Source organism: Dendrobium catenatum, unplaced genomic scaffold (genome assembly GCF_001605985.2).
Source record: "Dendrobium catenatum unplaced genomic scaffold, ASM160598v2 fragScaff_scaffold_920, whole genome shotgun sequence".
Lineage (NCBI taxonomy): Eukaryota > Viridiplantae > Streptophyta > Magnoliopsida > Asparagales > Orchidaceae > Dendrobium > Dendrobium catenatum.
In genome coordinates, this window is record NW_021319382.1 from 1,641,692 (window position 1) to 1,660,239 (window position 18,548).

At 35.4% G+C, this 18,548-nt stretch overlaps 2 protein-coding genes across 3 annotated transcripts in view; one reads left to right on the forward strand and one right to left on the reverse strand.

The window, feature by feature from the left end:
- Window positions 1–204: 204 nt before the first annotated feature.
- LOC110092690 lies at window positions 205–1,230 on the reverse strand. Its single transcript, XM_020817340.1, has one exon. It carries the CDS (start codon window positions 1,228–1,230, stop codon window positions 205–207), a length of 1,026 nt encoding a protein of 341 aa, XP_020672999.1.
- Window positions 1,231–2,943: 1,713 nt separating this feature from the next.
- LOC110092736 overlaps window positions 2,944–18,548 on the forward strand; it is a 50,075-nt gene continuing 34,470 nt past the window's right edge. Inside the window, exons 1-4 of one of the 2 annotated variants that reach the window (XR_003701648.1) lie at window positions 2,944–3,111; window positions 3,196–3,307; window positions 3,390–3,524; window positions 5,792–5,896. Coding sequence is in view for 1 of the 2 variants with exons in the window: in XM_020817406.2 (XP_020673065.1) it covers window positions 3,083–3,111; window positions 3,196–3,307; window positions 3,390–3,524; window positions 5,792–5,896 (381 nt within the window). In the remaining variant the exon portion in view is untranslated. The remainder of the gene's footprint in view (window positions 3,112–3,195; window positions 3,308–3,389; window positions 3,525–5,791; window positions 5,897–18,548) is intronic. The other variant, XM_020817406.2, reaches the window with a different exon arrangement.

Below are 18,548 nucleotides of genomic sequence, written 5' to 3' on the forward strand. Positions count from 1 at the left end.
TGGGCAAGAATATTCAGTATTTTTGTTTATATAAATATAAATAAGGTTAAAAGTTGTTATTTACATTGGAAGAATTTATATGCTATGGTTGAACGCTGACTGATTTTCTCTCAGATCAAAGTTAATTCTTTTATCCTCTTTTTTTTTTTTTTTTTAAGTGCAAAATTGTATTAAGAACAAAAGAAAAAAACTATTACAAACCAATCAAGAAGTGCAAATCTCATATTCCTTCTTCAACAATTCGGACAAGGAAGAAGGAATATCAGAAGAAGTAAAAGAATCAAAACAAAAACTATTGTCCAGAGCAAGAGTAGCACACAAGTCAGTAACCTTGTTACAATTCCTAGATGTGTGATGGAAGATAACCTTATTAAGGTCATGAAGGAATGAAATCTTCTCGGAAATCTGGTTGTTGGTCTTAGATTTCTTCACGGAATCATGGAGAAATTTGATGGCATTGTGGTTATCTCCCTCGATTATTAAACCTTTGCTTTCAAATATCCAATCTTTGATGAATTCTTTCAAGGAGAAAACAGCATCCAACTCAAGTTGGTTAACATCCCAATGAATTTTCTGCTTACTGAAGGCTAGGAGCAGTCTTCCCATGGAGTCACAGACAACACCTCCAAGGCTAGCCAAATTTGAGTCCACTAAAGATGCATCAACATTAATTTTTATCCAATCCGGTGGTGGGGGGTGCCATGAAGAATTGGACTCCCTAAGGAGAGAGACATCCCAGTTAACTAGCATTGGATTTTTATTAGTGGCAGTGAATAGGACGTTAGTAGCAGTCACCGAAATGGGTAGAATGGGGTTGCCATGCTTAACATCATTTCTGCAATTCCAGGAGAAGAAGACAGCTGTGTAGTAAATCTTGACAATGTCCAAACTTATTTTGGAAAGATGTCTTAAATGGTGAAGGCAATCAGCTAACGAGCTGAAAAGGGGGATGTTGAAACCCCAAGATCTCAACATACGAATAATGTCAATGAGGTATTTGCAATGGACCGCAACATGAGCACAACTTTCCACTTCAGGACAACCTCTAGCACAAAGGTCGCAATTACCAATACGTCTATATTTCAGAAACTCATTGGTAGGAATGGCAAACCTACCCAATCTCCACCAAAAGAGCTCCACTCTTGGTTTGAGATGTAACTTTTGAAGCCAAGTAACATATCCAAACTCATCAATAGAATTGAGGGATTTGATGATTTCAGCATAAGCCATGGATGAAATAGATTCCCGGAATGTTGATAGAGAAGTTCCATATGATCATCATCACCATCATGGATAACACTATGCTGTATAATAAGATTAACCATGCTGATGTTGAAAAAACGGTTGAGCTCCAGCAGATCCAAATTACCATCACCGAGGATGAAGTTTTTAAGCATCATATTCTCAAGTCCAATGCAATCCGCAAGTATTGGCCATTTGTTGAAACATTTTTCAAGTAACCAAATGTCATTCATAACATTAATACTTGCACCATTCACAATTTTCCACTTGACAATTGGTTTTAGGAAAGATGTTCCATCCAAAATAATAGTTCGAGCAGCAGATTGTCCACTTTTGGACTTACCATTCCAAATGGCAGGGCCATATCTGGCGGATATACATTTATAAAGAAGAGAGGATGGGTTTTGATAAAAACTCCAAGCAATTCTAGCTTGGAGGGGACCAATTTTCTTAACAGCAGAGTACATACCCATCCCACCGAGAGCTCTTGGTATGCATAACTCTTCCCAGGCAATGTAATGAAGACCATTGTTCCCTTGATTCTGATGCCAGATAAAGTCTCTACATATGTGGTCCAAATCATAGAGAATTCTCTTGGGGATCAAGGAATGCGAAGATATAAAAGTGGGCAATGAGAGTAAAGAGGTCTTGGCAAGAGTCATCCTTCCTGCCAAAGAAAGGAATCTAGCACGCCAAGCATTGAGTTTCTCCAAAGCATGATCAACAATGAATTGGAAGTCGTTCTTGACCAATCTCCTAAGAACAATTTTAGTGCCCAGATACTGGAGTTCATTAACAATTTTGAGACCAAATTTGTTACCAATTTTCCGTCTTATAACTGGTCTGACAAACTTCCCAAAAAAAATTTGGGACTTGGCCTGATTGATGCTCTGTCCAGTCCAGCCGCAATAATCCCTTATTAAATTTATCATAACTTGAAGCTTAAAGGAGGAAGCGGATCCAAACAGTAAGACATCATATGCGTATAAGAGATGAGTAATTCTAGGAGCTCTAGAAGAAGTTTGGATGCCCAAATGATGGCCTCGCTGATTGATAACACTGGAAAGGAGCTGGGAGCACAAGATAAAAAGGTAAGGCGACATCGGACAGCCTTGCCTGAAGCCACTTTTGGCTTCAATCCATCTAGAGCCCTTGCCATTTAGGAGAATAGAGAAGCGAACATTGGTAACATATTCCAAGATAAGGAATGAATATTTCTCTGGAAAACCGAACCATTGGAGAACATGCTCCAATGTCTCCCAGCTCATACTATCAAAGGCTTGGGCCATGTCAAGCTTGACCGCCATGAGACCCTTCCTATGTTTAGAAATCCTGAATTTGTTAAAAATTTCAAGAGCAAGAAGGCAGTGATCGGACATAGATCTACTCGGAATAAAGGCCACCTGTTCCTCAGAGATGAGCTTGGAAATGCAACACTTTAATCTGTTTACTAACATGGTAGAAGCAATTTTGTATATGATACTAACATGGTAGAAGCAAGAAAAGGCTTGGGCCATGTTGACCTATTCAATGAAAATGGGTAATGGGAAAAGGAGTGTACGTAGTATCAAGGGAGATGGCATGCCTTTTCTTGACAAAGTTGTTTTTTCAGTCTATTGGTTTCTGTTTCTGGATTACTTTTGTTTTTTGTCCGTGGCCCTTTTCAATTATCTAACTTCATTTAATTAATTTAAATTATTGCAGATTTTTGTTACATTAATTGTCATGGTGGTCAATATCTGCTTGCTGAAGAATTAGAAATTATGACCTTACGGAAATATGTGGTGCTGCTCTTTGTTGCATAAACTTATTCCCTTTTTGAATTTAAAATTCAAAGTTCATGGCAAAACTTGGAACTCTTGGACGCAGGTTTATAAGCAATATTAACATTAACTTCTTTGACCTAAATTCAATTCAAATATATTAGAATACTGGAAGAACTATTTTTTGCAGTGGATTAATAAGGAAAACAAATGATGGTATGAGGCTCATCATGACCACGTTTGTTGGATTCCTTATTGGCTTTTTGATTGGAATTTCATTTCCATCTGTTAACATAACCAAGGTAAGGCTCTGCTTTTCTTCTTTTTTGATATTTGCAAATCTGTAATACAAATCATATTGTTTCTTTCCCGTTATTTTGGCAGCTTCACTTCCCTTCTAGTATTGCTTCTTACAATGAAGACAAGAATTCAGGCATCAAAACCCAAGCCTTACTGAACCATGCTTGGATATCTACACATAACAACAATTCTTTATTAAATTCAACTAGTACCGCCAAGGTTTGTTTCTTCAACCAAAATGATTTTCTCATGAGCTTATATTTTTTGCATGTGCCAAACTGTCTTGATTTCTTTTCTCGTACTGAAAGAATTTTTTTTTCAGCCTGCAGTTATTGTGTAACAATAATTTTATATCGGAAGATTTATTTTTCTGTATTTTTTGTATTATTTTGTGACATTTATCAAGCTTAAGCCTATTGATTAATAAGTGGTTGGTATCAATGAAATATTTTTCTTATCATTCGTATTTTTTCCTGATGGTTGTTTTCATGAAAGCTGTCAATCTGCTAAGCATCAGCCACTTGGTTTCTTAGGCTTGTGGTTGATACAATGAAGCCATTTCATGGAAACTGATGCAACCTGGGGCTAATGCTTAGAAGATTGGGAGCTTTCATGAAAACTACAAACATTAAAGTATTCTAACTATACAGCCATTCCATTTTCTAATGACAGCTTAGCTGATCAGTTTTGAATGCAGACTTTTTTCAAGGTGATATCTCCTGCAAGTGCTTTAGAATGATCTGTATTTTCTTCAGGAAGTTATTTTGACAGTTTGAATTGGGAATTATGAAAAGAATTACACGGGAATGCATGAACTAAAAATATTGGAATAGAAATCTTGTGGTCATTAGCATTCTTAATTACGATCAAGTATAGAAACTGTAATGGTATCATTGTTTATTGTTTATTAAATGTAAGATGACCTTTAATATTGTTGCGGGCTAGAATATACGCGGCGATAGAGTTAGAAAATTTCCGGCTCAGCGTTGTACGGATATCTAGCACACAAACAGGAAATGAAATAACAACACCAGTATTTTTACATGGAAAACCCTGAAAGGGGAAAAATCACGGGGCCACGCCCAGTTGAAAGAGTTCTATTAGTGTTTGCTTGAAATACAAGAGGCTAACTCGTTCTTAAAATTTAGGACGATCAGATTACAATGAATCACTTATGGACTGAAAATTAGTTATAACGTCGGGCAGAGCTCCGGCGACACTTGGAGATTGGGCGGATTTTCGGCGTCACTCGAATGTTAGGCAGAACTTCGCAAAATTCCGGCATCACTTGAGCGTCGGGCATAATTCCGACGTCACTCGGGCGTCGGGCAGAATTTCGGCGGTGGTCGTGGAGAAGATTCTTCACTCCAATCCTTCCCTTCTTCTTCTCTTCTTCTTCTTGCTTGGGTCCCCTCTCATGAGAAATAAGGGATCTATTTATAAATATTTTGGAGTGGCATGACTTGTAAATAGGTGAGAGATCGGGGGTAAATAGGGAGTAGTCGGATGGACGGCCGATATTGAATCCCTTGATCGTGCACCGTTCGTCAGACATTTGAAGGTCTTAATGATGTTGGAATTTGGCGATCTTGGGCTCGTTGGATTCGCCTCGTCGAGCCGCTCGATTCGACTATAAGAACGTCATATTTGTAAACCGTTTGGTAACTCAAATTATGGTTTGAACTTTCCAACAGCGTTTCAAGTGCTTGATTTGGACTCATGTGGGCTCGGATTGAGTCGAATTTGGTGTCGTTGAGTTCGTATTTCCGAGACGCTCAGTTTGACTGTAAGTTTGCTGAAATCGGAGTTCAGGTGATCTTGAATTTAATTTTTGAAGTTTCCGGCTTGATTTTGCCTCGAGATTCTTGCCCGATCAAAATAATTTTTTGATGATATATCAAAATATTATTATTATGGGGTTTTCACTTATTGTCCACTAGGTTGTATAGTTTATTGGATAATAACTTTTCTAGTCTCTCTTTAAAATTTTCTTGGAGGCTTTTCTTTAATTGGGCGAGAGAATATGTATTATATTCTCTTCTATTTTGTCTATTTGATGTCATTGTTAAAAGGCTTAATACTCTGGTGGCTCCTTTTATTAGCTTTTGGATAGAAAATATTATGCATCACTAGCGGCTTGATGCTGTAGAAGAATTGCCGAATGGGAAATTTGTCTAAATACGTTAGATGACAGTTTATCTACATTTGTTGTAGATGTTCTTACAGTTTTTGGATGATTTGGCATTAATAGTCCGCATATTTTGTTTCTATTTTGTTCTTTCTCTAGTCATTTCTGTGCATGTTTCTTCTATGGAGGTTTTCCCTTCAGGTTCAGGATGTATAAGGGCTATGGATCTATTGTTGTAGAGCTATGCAATCTTGTTAGCATTTTCTTTATCAAAGAGAAATACCTCTTTTTTTACCATACCATTTAAATTTTCTTTTGCTGACTGATGTCTTTGAAAAAATATATTATTGCTTTGTAGATTTATGTTTCTACGAATCCTAAAGGAGCAGAAAGGCTACCGCCAGAAATAATTGTGCCTGAATCAGACTTTTACTTACGCCGTTTGTGGGGTAATCCAAGTGAGGTATTGGCATTCAGTTATCAAGTCATTTGCTCCTTGATTATGTATTTTGCTGGATATTTTGGAAGCAAAAAATGGCTTATGATTGCTAGGATTGAGTTATCCAACAATCATTAAATGCATTAATCAAAGTTTTCTTCCATATTATGCATAGAACAATTTCTACTTATATTTGATGCAGGATTTTAGTCCGACGTTCTCCCAATCTAGATATTTGTGATTGTTGTCTGTAGATTGCTATTCCTGTGCTGGTCTTTTTGTTAATTGGATCTTGCCGCTAGTTCTGTTCATATTTGTGTTAAAAGCGGCTGCTGCTCATGTGATATTTCTTAACATGATTTGCTTGCTACTATTTCTCTGTTTAATTGGTGATATATGTTCATGGTGGAAATTGCTTAGCAGTTGATATAATTCTTATTGGTTTGGATTTTGGATGAGGTCAAAATTTAACTTAATGGTTGTCTGGAATTATATTGGACTGATTTTGTGCTAACTATATGACAGGCACACTAATATTCTTTTAATCATGGTTGCTACAATATGGTGTAAATCCTGTTTTACACAAGTATACATATCGTGTCAAGTAATAAAGTGAAGAGAAAAGCATCGTTCCCACAAAGATTAAAATTACCATAAGGTCACTTTAGTACTACCTATATGAACCACTCAATTTATCTTATCAATCGATAAAAAAGGGCGTGCGATTGAAAATTAACAGCAACATATTCAAGAAGCAAATTCTATATTTAAAGTAAGATGAGCCTATGATATTTAAAAACTCATGCTTTTAATAGTTAGAATTTTCTTAATATTGCTATGAATCAGACTATAATTACTCTTCGTCTCAGTCGAGTTCATTAGTATGTTAGCTAAAATTTCTCTCAACTACAGTTTTAATCTCCTCAAGATCCCATAACTTTAACCACGGGATGACAAAGTTAAGTTTTAAATCCCCTAATTGTTCTTCTACTCCTCTGTCGAGACTGTTGATTTGTCGAGACTGTTGATCATACTTTATTTTAAGTTTATGCAAGACATCTTCATAAACTAAATTAAGCATGGATGATTTAAAAACGGCATTGAATAATTAATGTAATTACAAATCTAATCTAAAGCAAAACATGGTTTCTAAATTATTAGATGCCCAGAGAGAAGTTTTTAGCCAGACATGAAATCTAAACTAAACGAAATAGGCTTCATTGCAATATAGAAAAAGAAAATAAATATATACGAGATAAATAAGGATAGAAATCACCAAAAAACCATTTACAATTGAATTACTGATTCCTTGCACTCCTTCCCTCTCTCTAAACTCTTACTGGACTAACACAACATGAAAATATAGCTAGCCCCCTCAAGCAGGAGCCTCGCACACACAATCACTCTCCCCTTCTAGCATAACATTAATCCCCCCAGCAATAATCCTCACTCTCACACACTCGCTCTCCTTCCAGCAATGAGGTGTATGCATAAATTTTTTAAAACATGCAATTTGATATTTTTATTGAATAAAATTTCTCTTCAAATTTTAAATTTCTATTTGCAAATTAGATGTGTGAGTACTTCGACTATGGTTTAAGTGCAATTTTCTATTTTCAAGGAAAGTCATCTTGTACTAACATGAGGCATGTATTTCGTACTTTGATAACTTCTATCGTTGACCTAATTTCCTTTACAAGAATTATCATTAACTTATTAGTGCTTTAAATTTTGTTCAAATTTGGCTCATTTAAAATTCAATTTCTTGTGATTAAATTATACCTGCTTGTTAATTTTACTTGTGTCAAATTTCTATGATTTTATTTGATTTATTTGATCATTGTGATATCATGTGGATTCTAATTCTTGTATTTATTATTTGTATTTGAAGAAAGGAAGTTATTGGCTTATTTCATCTTTTTTCCGGAAGTTTTGTTTTATGATTTTCATGTATTACATCATAAAAGTCTCATTAAAAAACTCTAACCCTAAATAATTTTGCCTTGAATGGGTATCAAAGCTATTGGTTTTGTTGACATGTCACTCAGAAGCATTGCTAATTTTTAGGGTAATCTAACATATTGTGAAAGGGAAGAAATTTTGACTACTTTGTTGTTGAATTTTTGAATAAATTAAACCTATTAAGTGATGGTATTACTATGGTTAAATCACAAATTGATAAATTTAAAAATAATCAAATTTATGCACGTGAACCTGAAATGGATTTCAATCACAATGATTTGCCTATTCATTTGAATGTTAATTATGGCAGGAGATGGTAAATCATTTAATAGGCAATTCAAGGTGATTAACAATGATAATTATAAAAGTCGCAGTTGTCAAAATTTTGATGAAATTGATGATAACATGAAAAGTTTAAGCTGAAATGCCTGCCTGAATGTAACATTGATCCTAAAATTTGAGATGATTGTGCGCTATGAATGAGAACTGAGAAGCCAGATGTACAAAAATAAAATTAATTAGACTAGCTAAAATTTATTGGACAAGCATGGAATCATGAAGGGAAAGGTTGAGAAGGGACCTTATTGTCACATTGACTGAAATGAAAGAATTTTTAATTGAAAAATATTTGTTTTAATCATATCAAAATGATTTTCTTGATGAATTTAGTTCATTGAAACAATTAAAAAAATTATAATTGAATACATGAATAAAATTTAAGAACTATTTTGGCATTATATAATCATTGCCGATCTCAAAACCATGCTATTAAGATTTAGGTTTGATTTGGGACTTCATATCAATAGAGATACGACAACTCACCACATCCCATCAATTGAGAATACAATTTTTAACTTGCTTTATATTTGGGCAGATGTAAAAAATTTCTCATGTCTAAATGGGTTAATCCACATTCAGTGAATACATTGTTTCTTTAAAGTAACCAAGTTCAATATGTTGCATCCACCACATTTAAAGTTAATGACATTAAAATTAATAAAGAAGCTAAATTGAAATCAATTGAACTTGCATGTGTTTTAGATTCTTGTTATGGCTTGTTTTAATTTTCATCAAATTAGTCACTATGCTAATGAGCATCTTAATGGAACTTTTAGATAAATGCAGAGGATGAAGATATTCAATCAATAATTTTGATGATGCTAATATATTGAATAAAACTTTAATGATTATGAGGATGCTTTAATTGATAATTCATTAAATCTCAAGCATTTGCATACATAATTATCAATGATGAATGTGCACCATGGCGTGAGGCTTCATGTGGAGTCATAACGAATAGCACCCAGTGCGATGCACGCCATTTTGAACATGACATAATTAAAGCTTAGGAACTTTCGTAACCTCTAATCCAAGCCAACCCCTCTTGCTCGAAGTTTGTACCTCTCGATCGAAGCTTGTATGCTCAACTCCCTCTTCTAAACTCTTCTACGCTTGTGCTAGCTCTTTCGTGTGGGTGTGTAGGAATCTGCGATCAAAACCTAGGAATCTTCATAACCTCTGATCCAAGTCAATGCCTCTCGATCGAAGCCTGTATGCGTGACTCCCTTTTCTAAAACTCTTCCGCAAGTGTGCCAACTTTTTGTGCAAGTGCTAAGATTAATTTATATATTAAATGATAGATTTAATAAATTTAAATATAATTTATAATTTTAAAATCAAAATCTTTTAAAGCAAACTTTTGACTATTATTTGTGCTTTGCACTAAGCACTATTGCTTTTTCATGGCGCAAATAGTACGATTTTGAATGAGCGTGCGCGCCGCACCGCGTCATGCACCATGATGCGCACTATTCTATGACATTGACATATATAGTTGCAAATTTACTCCGAAGGTTAAATTTGATTGGAAGAGATTGCAATTTTTCAAAAATATTTCAAATATGAGGAAATTTGCAAACTCATAATTGATAGTGTGAGTGATATAAATGTTATATCTAAACTAGCCCTACATCACAAGTTTAAATCCTGAATCATATTAACAAACAAAGAAGGTAGCATGGGTGGATAAAATTGTTATAGATGTTTTTTTTTTCTTTTTAAATGATTACTTATAATTTGATTTACTACTTAGTGGATATTGATTATGTTATTTTAGGTAGATCTTCCTTTATGATTTTGCTCTTACTCATTTTTGAAATGTCTAATCAATATACTCCTTGGTTCCCACGGCTGCCTCCTTGGTTCCCACGGCTGCCTCCTTGGTTCCCACGGCTGCCTCCTTGGTTCTTGTGGTTGCCTCTTCGGGTTCCTCGCTGGGCTGCTTCCCGTGGCTTTTGGGGGGCTTTTCCGTGGCTTTGGTGCTTCGTTTCCTGGAGTTGACTGTTGGCTTTTTATTTCCCTCATTTATTTAAGAATTTGAAGAGTTTTGGGGCTGTTTAGTTCCCCTTCTGTTGTCTATAAATATAAGTTGTTTGTGGTTGTTTTAGAAATGTTATGTGAATGATTTTTGGAGCCTAAGCCTGCGGGTTTCTTCTTGGAAAAGCTTGCGAGCTTGTTCCATTCTCCTTCTCCTCTAGGAAAGCTTGCGAGCTTCTCCTCCTTCGTCTTGGCTTCTAACCTCTTTCGTCTCTCCGCAAGTATCCACTCCACCTGTATCCTTCTTCTCAAGGAAATCAACTTTAGGAGTTTATGTCTTTAATTTGTGTTTGTGTCGTTTGTAAGAGTCAAGTTTGTAAGTCTTTTATTTTATATAAGTAAAGTTTGTTTTGTCTAATTTTTCTTCTTTTTATGCTTTTTTATATTATCTAGAAAGGTTGTATTTTTCTAGCAAAAATTTGGGATGGTGGATGTTGGAGAACTTGCCACTATCTGGAGATTTGATGCTCGTCGATTGCGGTTGTCAAAGTGAAGAGGATCTGATCAACATAGTTGTTGACGGTGTGGTCACTCTCCAAGTTGATGTCGAAGAAGGGTTATCTCCACACATCTACTCGTCCTTGATGATTGTATACGAACCCATGGTCTTGTTCAAGATCGGTCATTCATGGGGAAGTAGGCCGGGTTGTGTATCTTCTTCTTTGTATGGTGTATGAAGCAAGGGAGAAGAGATGGAGAGGAAGGAGAGGTTTAGGTGGTTGGCCAAGGCTAGGAGAAAGGCTAGTCGTAAATTCATATTTTAGGGTTTAGTTTTGGGGGGGGGGATCAATTTTAAAAATCTGAAATTTAATTTCAAATTTCAAGGAGGGAATGAGGGAATAATTCAAAATTTGAATCTCCTCTAATTGGGCTAGGTTGGGGCGGCAAACCTTGGTGGAAAGGTTTTTAATTGAGAGCATTAATGGGGGGAAATTAATTAAGAGAGAGGGGATAGGGTGGCTGACCAAAGGAGAGGAGAGGATTGTGCCCACATTCAATAAATGTGTCTATATGCAATGAATGTGGAATTTGGAATTAAATCTAATTTAATTTCAAATTGGTAGCAATTAGGGGAGCTTCCAAAATAGGTTTAGGCTAATTAGGAAACGTTTTCTGCCCTCACTGATGAATGCAAATTTCTGTTTTTTTTTCGTTTTTATTGTAATTAGAATATTATAATTTTTGTTTTGTTTTTTTTAATGCTATCCTATGATGGAAAACATTCAACGATCATGAGTAAGTAGTGCTTGGGCATGGAAAACCTTGGATGTGCTAGCTATTTGGGTTCTTTTGGTCTTTGAGCTGCTGGTTGACTCTCAGGTTGGGCCTTGGTTGCTCGGGTTTGGGCTGTGTTCTTTGGAAGCTACTTGGTTATAGCTCATAAATGCTTGAGCTAATGTTTAACTCATTAATATGAAAAGGTATTCCTCTTGTTAGCTCATTAAGTGGAGTAGGATCTTTACATTTTCCCATTCTCTGTGTCCCCTCAGTTTCTTCCTGGTGCTGTTTCTCGTGGCTGGTTCTTTCTCCCTTGCAAGGTGCTGGTGCCAATCCCCTATGCTGCCCCTTCGGTTTCTCCCCTGGCTGCTTGTCCCGTTGCTGCTTTACCTAGTTTTCTCTATGGCCTTTTCGGGTGCTGTTCTGGAATGCCTGCTGGCCTTCCAGTTCCCCTTACCTGATTAGTTTGGTTGGAGGTTGAATGATTGTTTGGCTATCCCCTTTTTTCTTATAAATTGGAGATATTTTTGACATGAGAAGGTTGTTGAATATTTGAGGAAAGTCTCTACAAAACCTGAGGGTTTCTTCTACCTTGGAAAGCTTGAGAGCTTGTTCCATTTCTCTCTTCCTCCTCTTTATTTCGTCTTGGGCTTCTAACCTCTTCTTCTATCCTTCTTCTTAAGCTATTGGAGGTGTTTGTTGGCTGATTTGGTGACATTTGCCGGAGGAGTTTTGTTGGACATTGGACCATGTAGCTGTGCTGGACCCTTGGTTTGCAAGCCCTTAAGCACTTATCTTTTTACCTACTTTTTGTTGCATATGAGGAAATCGCTTGCCGGTTGTTCTGAGGATAGTGTTTTTATTTTTAAATTTTGTTTCGTTCGTTCGACTTTGGTTTGTTTGGTGTTTTGTTTGGATGTCAGCTTTCTAGTTTGAATCGAGTTTTATTTTACTAGTCCTAGTGTTCTCCTTTATTGACTCTTTCTTTCTAGTTTTCCTGTATAAAATTTGGTATCAGAGCCAGGTTAGCAAATCCTAGATTTGTGTGCAAAGAAAAAAAACAAAATTGGCTAATAATTAAGGGGATTGACAACAAATGATGCAATAGTTAGCGGATTGGCAAAATCAAATAAACAACATGGTTAATACTCTTGCAAACTTAAATGTCAACAATCCTAATGTTTAAACTTCTGAAAGTAAGGAGGAAGTCTCTAGGAACCAAAATAGGCGACAAAGAATTAAGATTATGGGATCAAAATTGATGTTCATAACTTTGAAGGAAAATTACAACCCGACCAATTCATTGAATGGATAGAAAAAATGTATCAGTTTTTTGAATAAAAAAAAATACTGGATAATAGGAAGGTCAAATTTGCAAGCTTAAAACTCACTGGTCATGCACTCACATGGTGGAAAAATCTTCAAAATAATAGACTAATGCGATGGAAAGAAAAAGTTCAAAATTGGGAAAGAATGAAAGAGAAAATGAGAGGAAAATTTCTGCCTTCAGATCACGCACGAACCATCTTTCAAGAATTTAATAACCTGCGTCAAGGTAATCAATCTGTTGAAGAATACACTGAAATTTTTTACAAACTCCAATCTAGAAATGACTTAGATGAATCCAATGAGAGAACTGTCACTAGATATATCAACGGTCCGAAATGGACAATCCAAGATCAACTGAATTTGCACCACGTAATTAAAATCGACGAGGCTTATCAAATGACATTGAAAATTGAAAAGCAACATCAACTGAATTTGCACCACGTAATTAAACAACATGGCTAATACTCTTGCAAACTTAAATGTCAACAATTATAATGTTCAAACTTCTGAAAGTGAGAAGGAAGTATCTAGGAACCAAAGTAGGCGACAAAGAAATTAGGATTATGGGATTAAAATTGATATTCATAACTTTGAAAGAAAATTACAACCCGATGAATTCATTGAATGGATAGAAAAAATGAATCAGTTTTTTGAATAAAAAGAAATACTGGATAATAGGAAGGTCAAATTTGCAAGTTTAAAACTCACTGTTATACACTCACATGGTGGAAAAATCTTCAAAATAATAGGCTAAGGCGATGGAAAGAAAAAATTCAAAATTGGGAAAGAATGAAAGAGAAAATGAGAGGAAAATTTCTGCCTTCAGATCACGCACGAACCATCTTTTAAGAATTTAATAAACTGCGTCAAGGTAATTAATCTGTTGAAGAATACACTGAAATCTTTTACAAACTCCAATCTAGAAATGACTTAGATGAATCCGAGGAGAGAACTGTCACTGGATATATCAACGGTCTGAAATGGACAATCCAAGATCAACTGAATTTACACCACGTAATTAAAATCGACGAGGCTTATTGAATGACATTGAAAATTGAAAAGTAACATCAAAGGGGTCACAACAGAATAACTGAAACATATAAACGAAGACAAACTGGCGAGGTTACAACTCAATCTTCACAAACTTCTGTAGGAACATCAGGTGTGAGAATTAAATCATTTGAAACTCAAAATATGGATAAAGGTAAAGGACTAATGGGGCTTAAACCTACTGAACAACCAAAATTGATTGGACCATGTTATAAATGCAGGCTTTATGGTCATCTATCTGCAGCTTGTAGAAAAAGCAACCCACGAAGAAATAATTATATTGAAAATGATGAAGAAATAGAAGAAGAGCAAGAAAATGAATCTGAACCTGAAAACGAAATCGAATTGGAAAAAGTTGATGTAGAGGGCGATGAAGGTGAACAACTTTTAGTAATCCAACAATTTTTAGTAATCCGACAAGTTTTAACTGCTAAAATGGAAAATGTGGATATATGGCTTAGAAGAAATATTTTTAAAACTGCTTGCATAATTGAGGGAAAAATTTGCACTGTAATGATCAATAGCGGGAGTTCGGGTAATTTCGTTTCACAAATAATGGTTGATAAGCTCAAATTGAAATCAAAACTACTTGCCAAACCTTATAAAATCTCTTGGTTCAAGGAAGAGGGTGAGGTTCCTACAACAGAACAATGCACTGTTAATTTAACAATTGGAAGTTCTTACAAAGATTAAGTTGTTTGCGATGTTGTACCTCTTGAAGTATGCAATATCTTATTCTGTCGTCTTTGGAAATTCGATCACAAAACCATTCATAACGGGGAAAAGAATACCTACACATTTATCCAAAAAAATAAAGAATTCACTCTTTATCCTCAAAAACACATTCTTGACACGCTTGCCAAAATACCAAAGTTGCAAAAACAAATACTCATGAACTGCTTCTTAATAAAAATGAGTTGAAACAATCTGAGGTAGCTTACCTGGTGCAAGGAAAAGAAACTGATTCAACCTCTCAAATTCCTAAAGAAATTCAACCTTTAATTGATGAGTTTTCTTATATAGCACCTGAAGAGTTGCTAATAGGTTTACCGTCGATGAGAGACATTCAACATCACATTGATTTAATACCTGGAGCCACATTGCCTAATCTTCCCCATTATAGAATGAGTTCAACTGAACATGATGAACTTTTTAAGCAAGTGACTGAACTGTTAGAGAAGGGTTTGATTAAGGAAAGCTTAAGTTCATGTGCTATCCTGTTTTATTCCCTCTTAAAAAAGATGGAACATGGAGGATGTGTGTGGATAGTCAGACTATAAATAAAATCACCATCAAGTATAGATTTCCTATTTCTAAGCTGGATGACATGTTGGACATGTTAAGTGATGCCAAAATCTTTTCCAAAATTGACTTGAGAAGTGGGTATCATCAGATTAGGATAAGACTGGGAGATGAATGGAAATTTTCTTTTAAACCAAGGAAGGATTGTATGAATGACTTGTTATGCCTTTTGGGCTTTCTAATGCTCCTAATACTTTTATGAGAACAATGAATCATGTTTTAAGACCTTTCATTATCCATTTCTTCTTCTAAGTATTCTTCCATATTTTCTTTCATATCTTCTTCTTCTTCCTGCTCTAGTACTCTGATCTCCGAGCGGCGACACCACTGGATTTCTGGTTCCTGATTCAGCAAGAAAACTTCTTTGACCTGTGGGCTGCTATGAAAGTTGGCTAACTCTTTAGGTGGAGTTAGTGTGCTACGGGATCCCCTAGAGGATTCTCCAAGGCGTCGACCGTCGGAATGGGCGCCGACGTGGGCCTTCTTCGGGACCCATTTATGACGTTGTTTGTTGTTGGGGGTGGATCTCCGGGAAGCTGCACCGGATGTCACGCCCAGATGAATATTTTTTTGTCTTCTTTCTTTGTTTTCTTCTTTACGAGGAAATAAAAGAACCTCGCTCGCAGCCGCAGAAGTAAATACGACGCATCTTTTTTTCATTTTTTTTTTCAATGTACACGCGTAAGGATGACCGGAACACCAAAAATTCGCTATCTACCACGAGTCCAATCATGTTGGATTCAAAAGGTAGATTCTCCTTCAAACGAATACCTTCTTTTAGGATTTAGGAATCCCCTCTAGTCATTAAAGAGGGAGGCTTAAATGCTAGGGAAAAATCTTTGCCGATTTCAGGTAAAGGTAAGGAAATAATTTCGCTTAAATGATAAGCCTAATCCTTTGAAGACTATCATTAATGGTGCAAATGATAAGGAAGCATCTTCTTTAGGAGAAAGTTTTGCTGAAATTGTGAAGTAGGACATGGTTTTTTTTTTTTACATATATACAATATTATATATTGAAGTAGGACATGGTTAATCCAATTACTTCTCCTAAATTGGATATCCCAAATGTGTGGACTAAAAAACCTCACATTAAAATAAAATTTGGTGAAATACATGATGATATGGGAGATGAAAATGTTGTCATTCTTGACAAGGAAAATGAATTATCTAATGTTAAAATCTTGAACAATTCCTTGGTTGTTAAAATTCTTAGAAAAAATTATCCTTTTTCTAAGTGTTCATTTGAATTAAGAAATCAATGGTCGAAATTTAGAGGATTTCATATTCCATTGCTTGGTCTAGATTGGCTCCTTTGTTCATTTCAATCTTAAGAAGTCAAGGAGGAAGTTCTTAATGTAGGTCCTTGGTTTGTAGGGGGTTTTGTGGTAGGTTTAGACAATTGGTCTTCTACCTTCTCTCTTTATTCTTTGAATGGAATTTCTTCTCCAATTTGGGTTCGTCTTCTTCATTTGCCTCTTCATTGTTGGGATGAATCTAATATCACTAGAATTATTTCTAGAATTGGAACTCCTATTTTATTGGATGGAAACATGTTTAGATGGGGGAGAAGGGAATTTGCTAGAGCTTGCATTCGAGTTAATTTGAATTCCAAACTCCCCTCTGGAATTTGGGTGGAAGGGATTTATGGTAAATTTTTTCAGAAATTTGAGTATGAAAATTTATCAGCTTTTTGCTTCAAGTGTGGAATAATCGGCCACATTGATTATGTGTGTCCTAATTCAACACATAATCAAAATCCTTTGGTTAAAGAGGTTCCTTTCAGTTCTTTGCAATCTTAGAATTTTGGGCCTTGGATGCATGTGAAGTTCAAGAAAAAAAGGTTTAATCATGAGAAAAAGCTGTTTAAAGTTGTCTCAACCATGGCTGATTCAAAGGATGATTGTGTTAATATCAAAAATGGCGCCTTAGAAGATGTTGAAGGAGATGGAATTTCTGGTGCAGATGTTGCTGAAGATCATTTGACAGCTATGGAGGTTGCTGAAAATAAGGAAGAAGAAGATAAGATAGTTAAACAAGGATCTGAAATTCCCAACGTTATTCCTACTATTGCTGAATCTGTTGAACCAATGCAGGGAATTCAAAAATTAAATTCAGCAATTAGTTTGACAGATCCCGTGGATGTGGAAGGCAATTTGCTGTTTCTCAACAGCAATTTGAATTCAAATTCTGAATTCAAATTGCCTGATATTAAGGAAGCTACTAATGAAAGAGTTAAAGATGCCGATTCTACTCAAAGTGCTGAAATTTAGAGATCTAACAAACCTTTGTTTGAATCTGAATCTGTTGAAGCTACTAATGGAGTTAAAGATGCCGATTCTACTCAAAGTGCTGAAATTCAGATTGCAGAATTTCAGGAGGTAAGTGCAACTTCTCTAACAGAATTGGTGGCTGAGTCTATTATTAATGTTGATATTAAATCAGCTAATGATCCTGAATTCAAAATCAGCCTTTGCTTACCAAGAGATACCTCTCCTCCTTCGGATATCTCTTTAAATTTTAAAAAAGCTGCTCTTAAAAAAGACAGTAGTCTTTTTATAAAGAGTAAGTCACCAGGTTCTAAACACTCTTTGTTCAAAGAACTTCAATCTTTAGGGCCGATGAAAGATCTTCCTAGAAGAAGGATGACTGAAATCAAAGTGAAGAATGGCATGAGAGGTTCTTCTTCTCTTTTACCTCAATAAAATGCAAGAAGGTATTCCCATTGACTTCAACATAGAGGGAAGATACATGAAGATGGAGCTTATCATCAAAATTATTGGATTAATGTTATCATTTAATGCTGACTTTGGAGATTGGTTAAAGCTTATGAAATATCTTTCAATGATATTCTTAAGTGAGTTTTAGGATTTTTTGTTAAATTGTACTTTCCTTTTTAGCTTTGTTTTTTTATCTTATTTGTTATTTTAAACTTTTTTAAGTGATTATGGAATCTTTACTATGTCATATTATCTAACTGGATGGGAACTCTGGGATATTAATCAACCTTCGGGTTGTTTATTACTTTGGTATCATCTGCATCTCAACAGTTTCAAAATACGAAATAGTGGGTTTCATATCATTTATGAAGAGTTTGAACTAATAAATTTTTTAATAAGGTCCCTTCTTCTTGTTGAAAAAGGTATCATTAGTTTCCTTTTCCTAGTTTGTAATAGGTGTCTTTTCTTTTATAATTAATGCATTTCTGCATTTCTTCAAAAAAAAAAAAACAATGTACACGCATATCGGATACGCGTGTCCTTTTGAAATTAAAGAATATTTTAATTTGATATGGCTTTGCCGTATCCGACATGTATCGATGCCATATCGAAGGCGTATCCGTGTATCGATGTATCAGATATAGCACGCCTTCATAAATAAGTGTGTCGGTGCAACATAGCTTTAAGCTAATCCAAGAAAACTTGGGGGTTGAGGGTGCC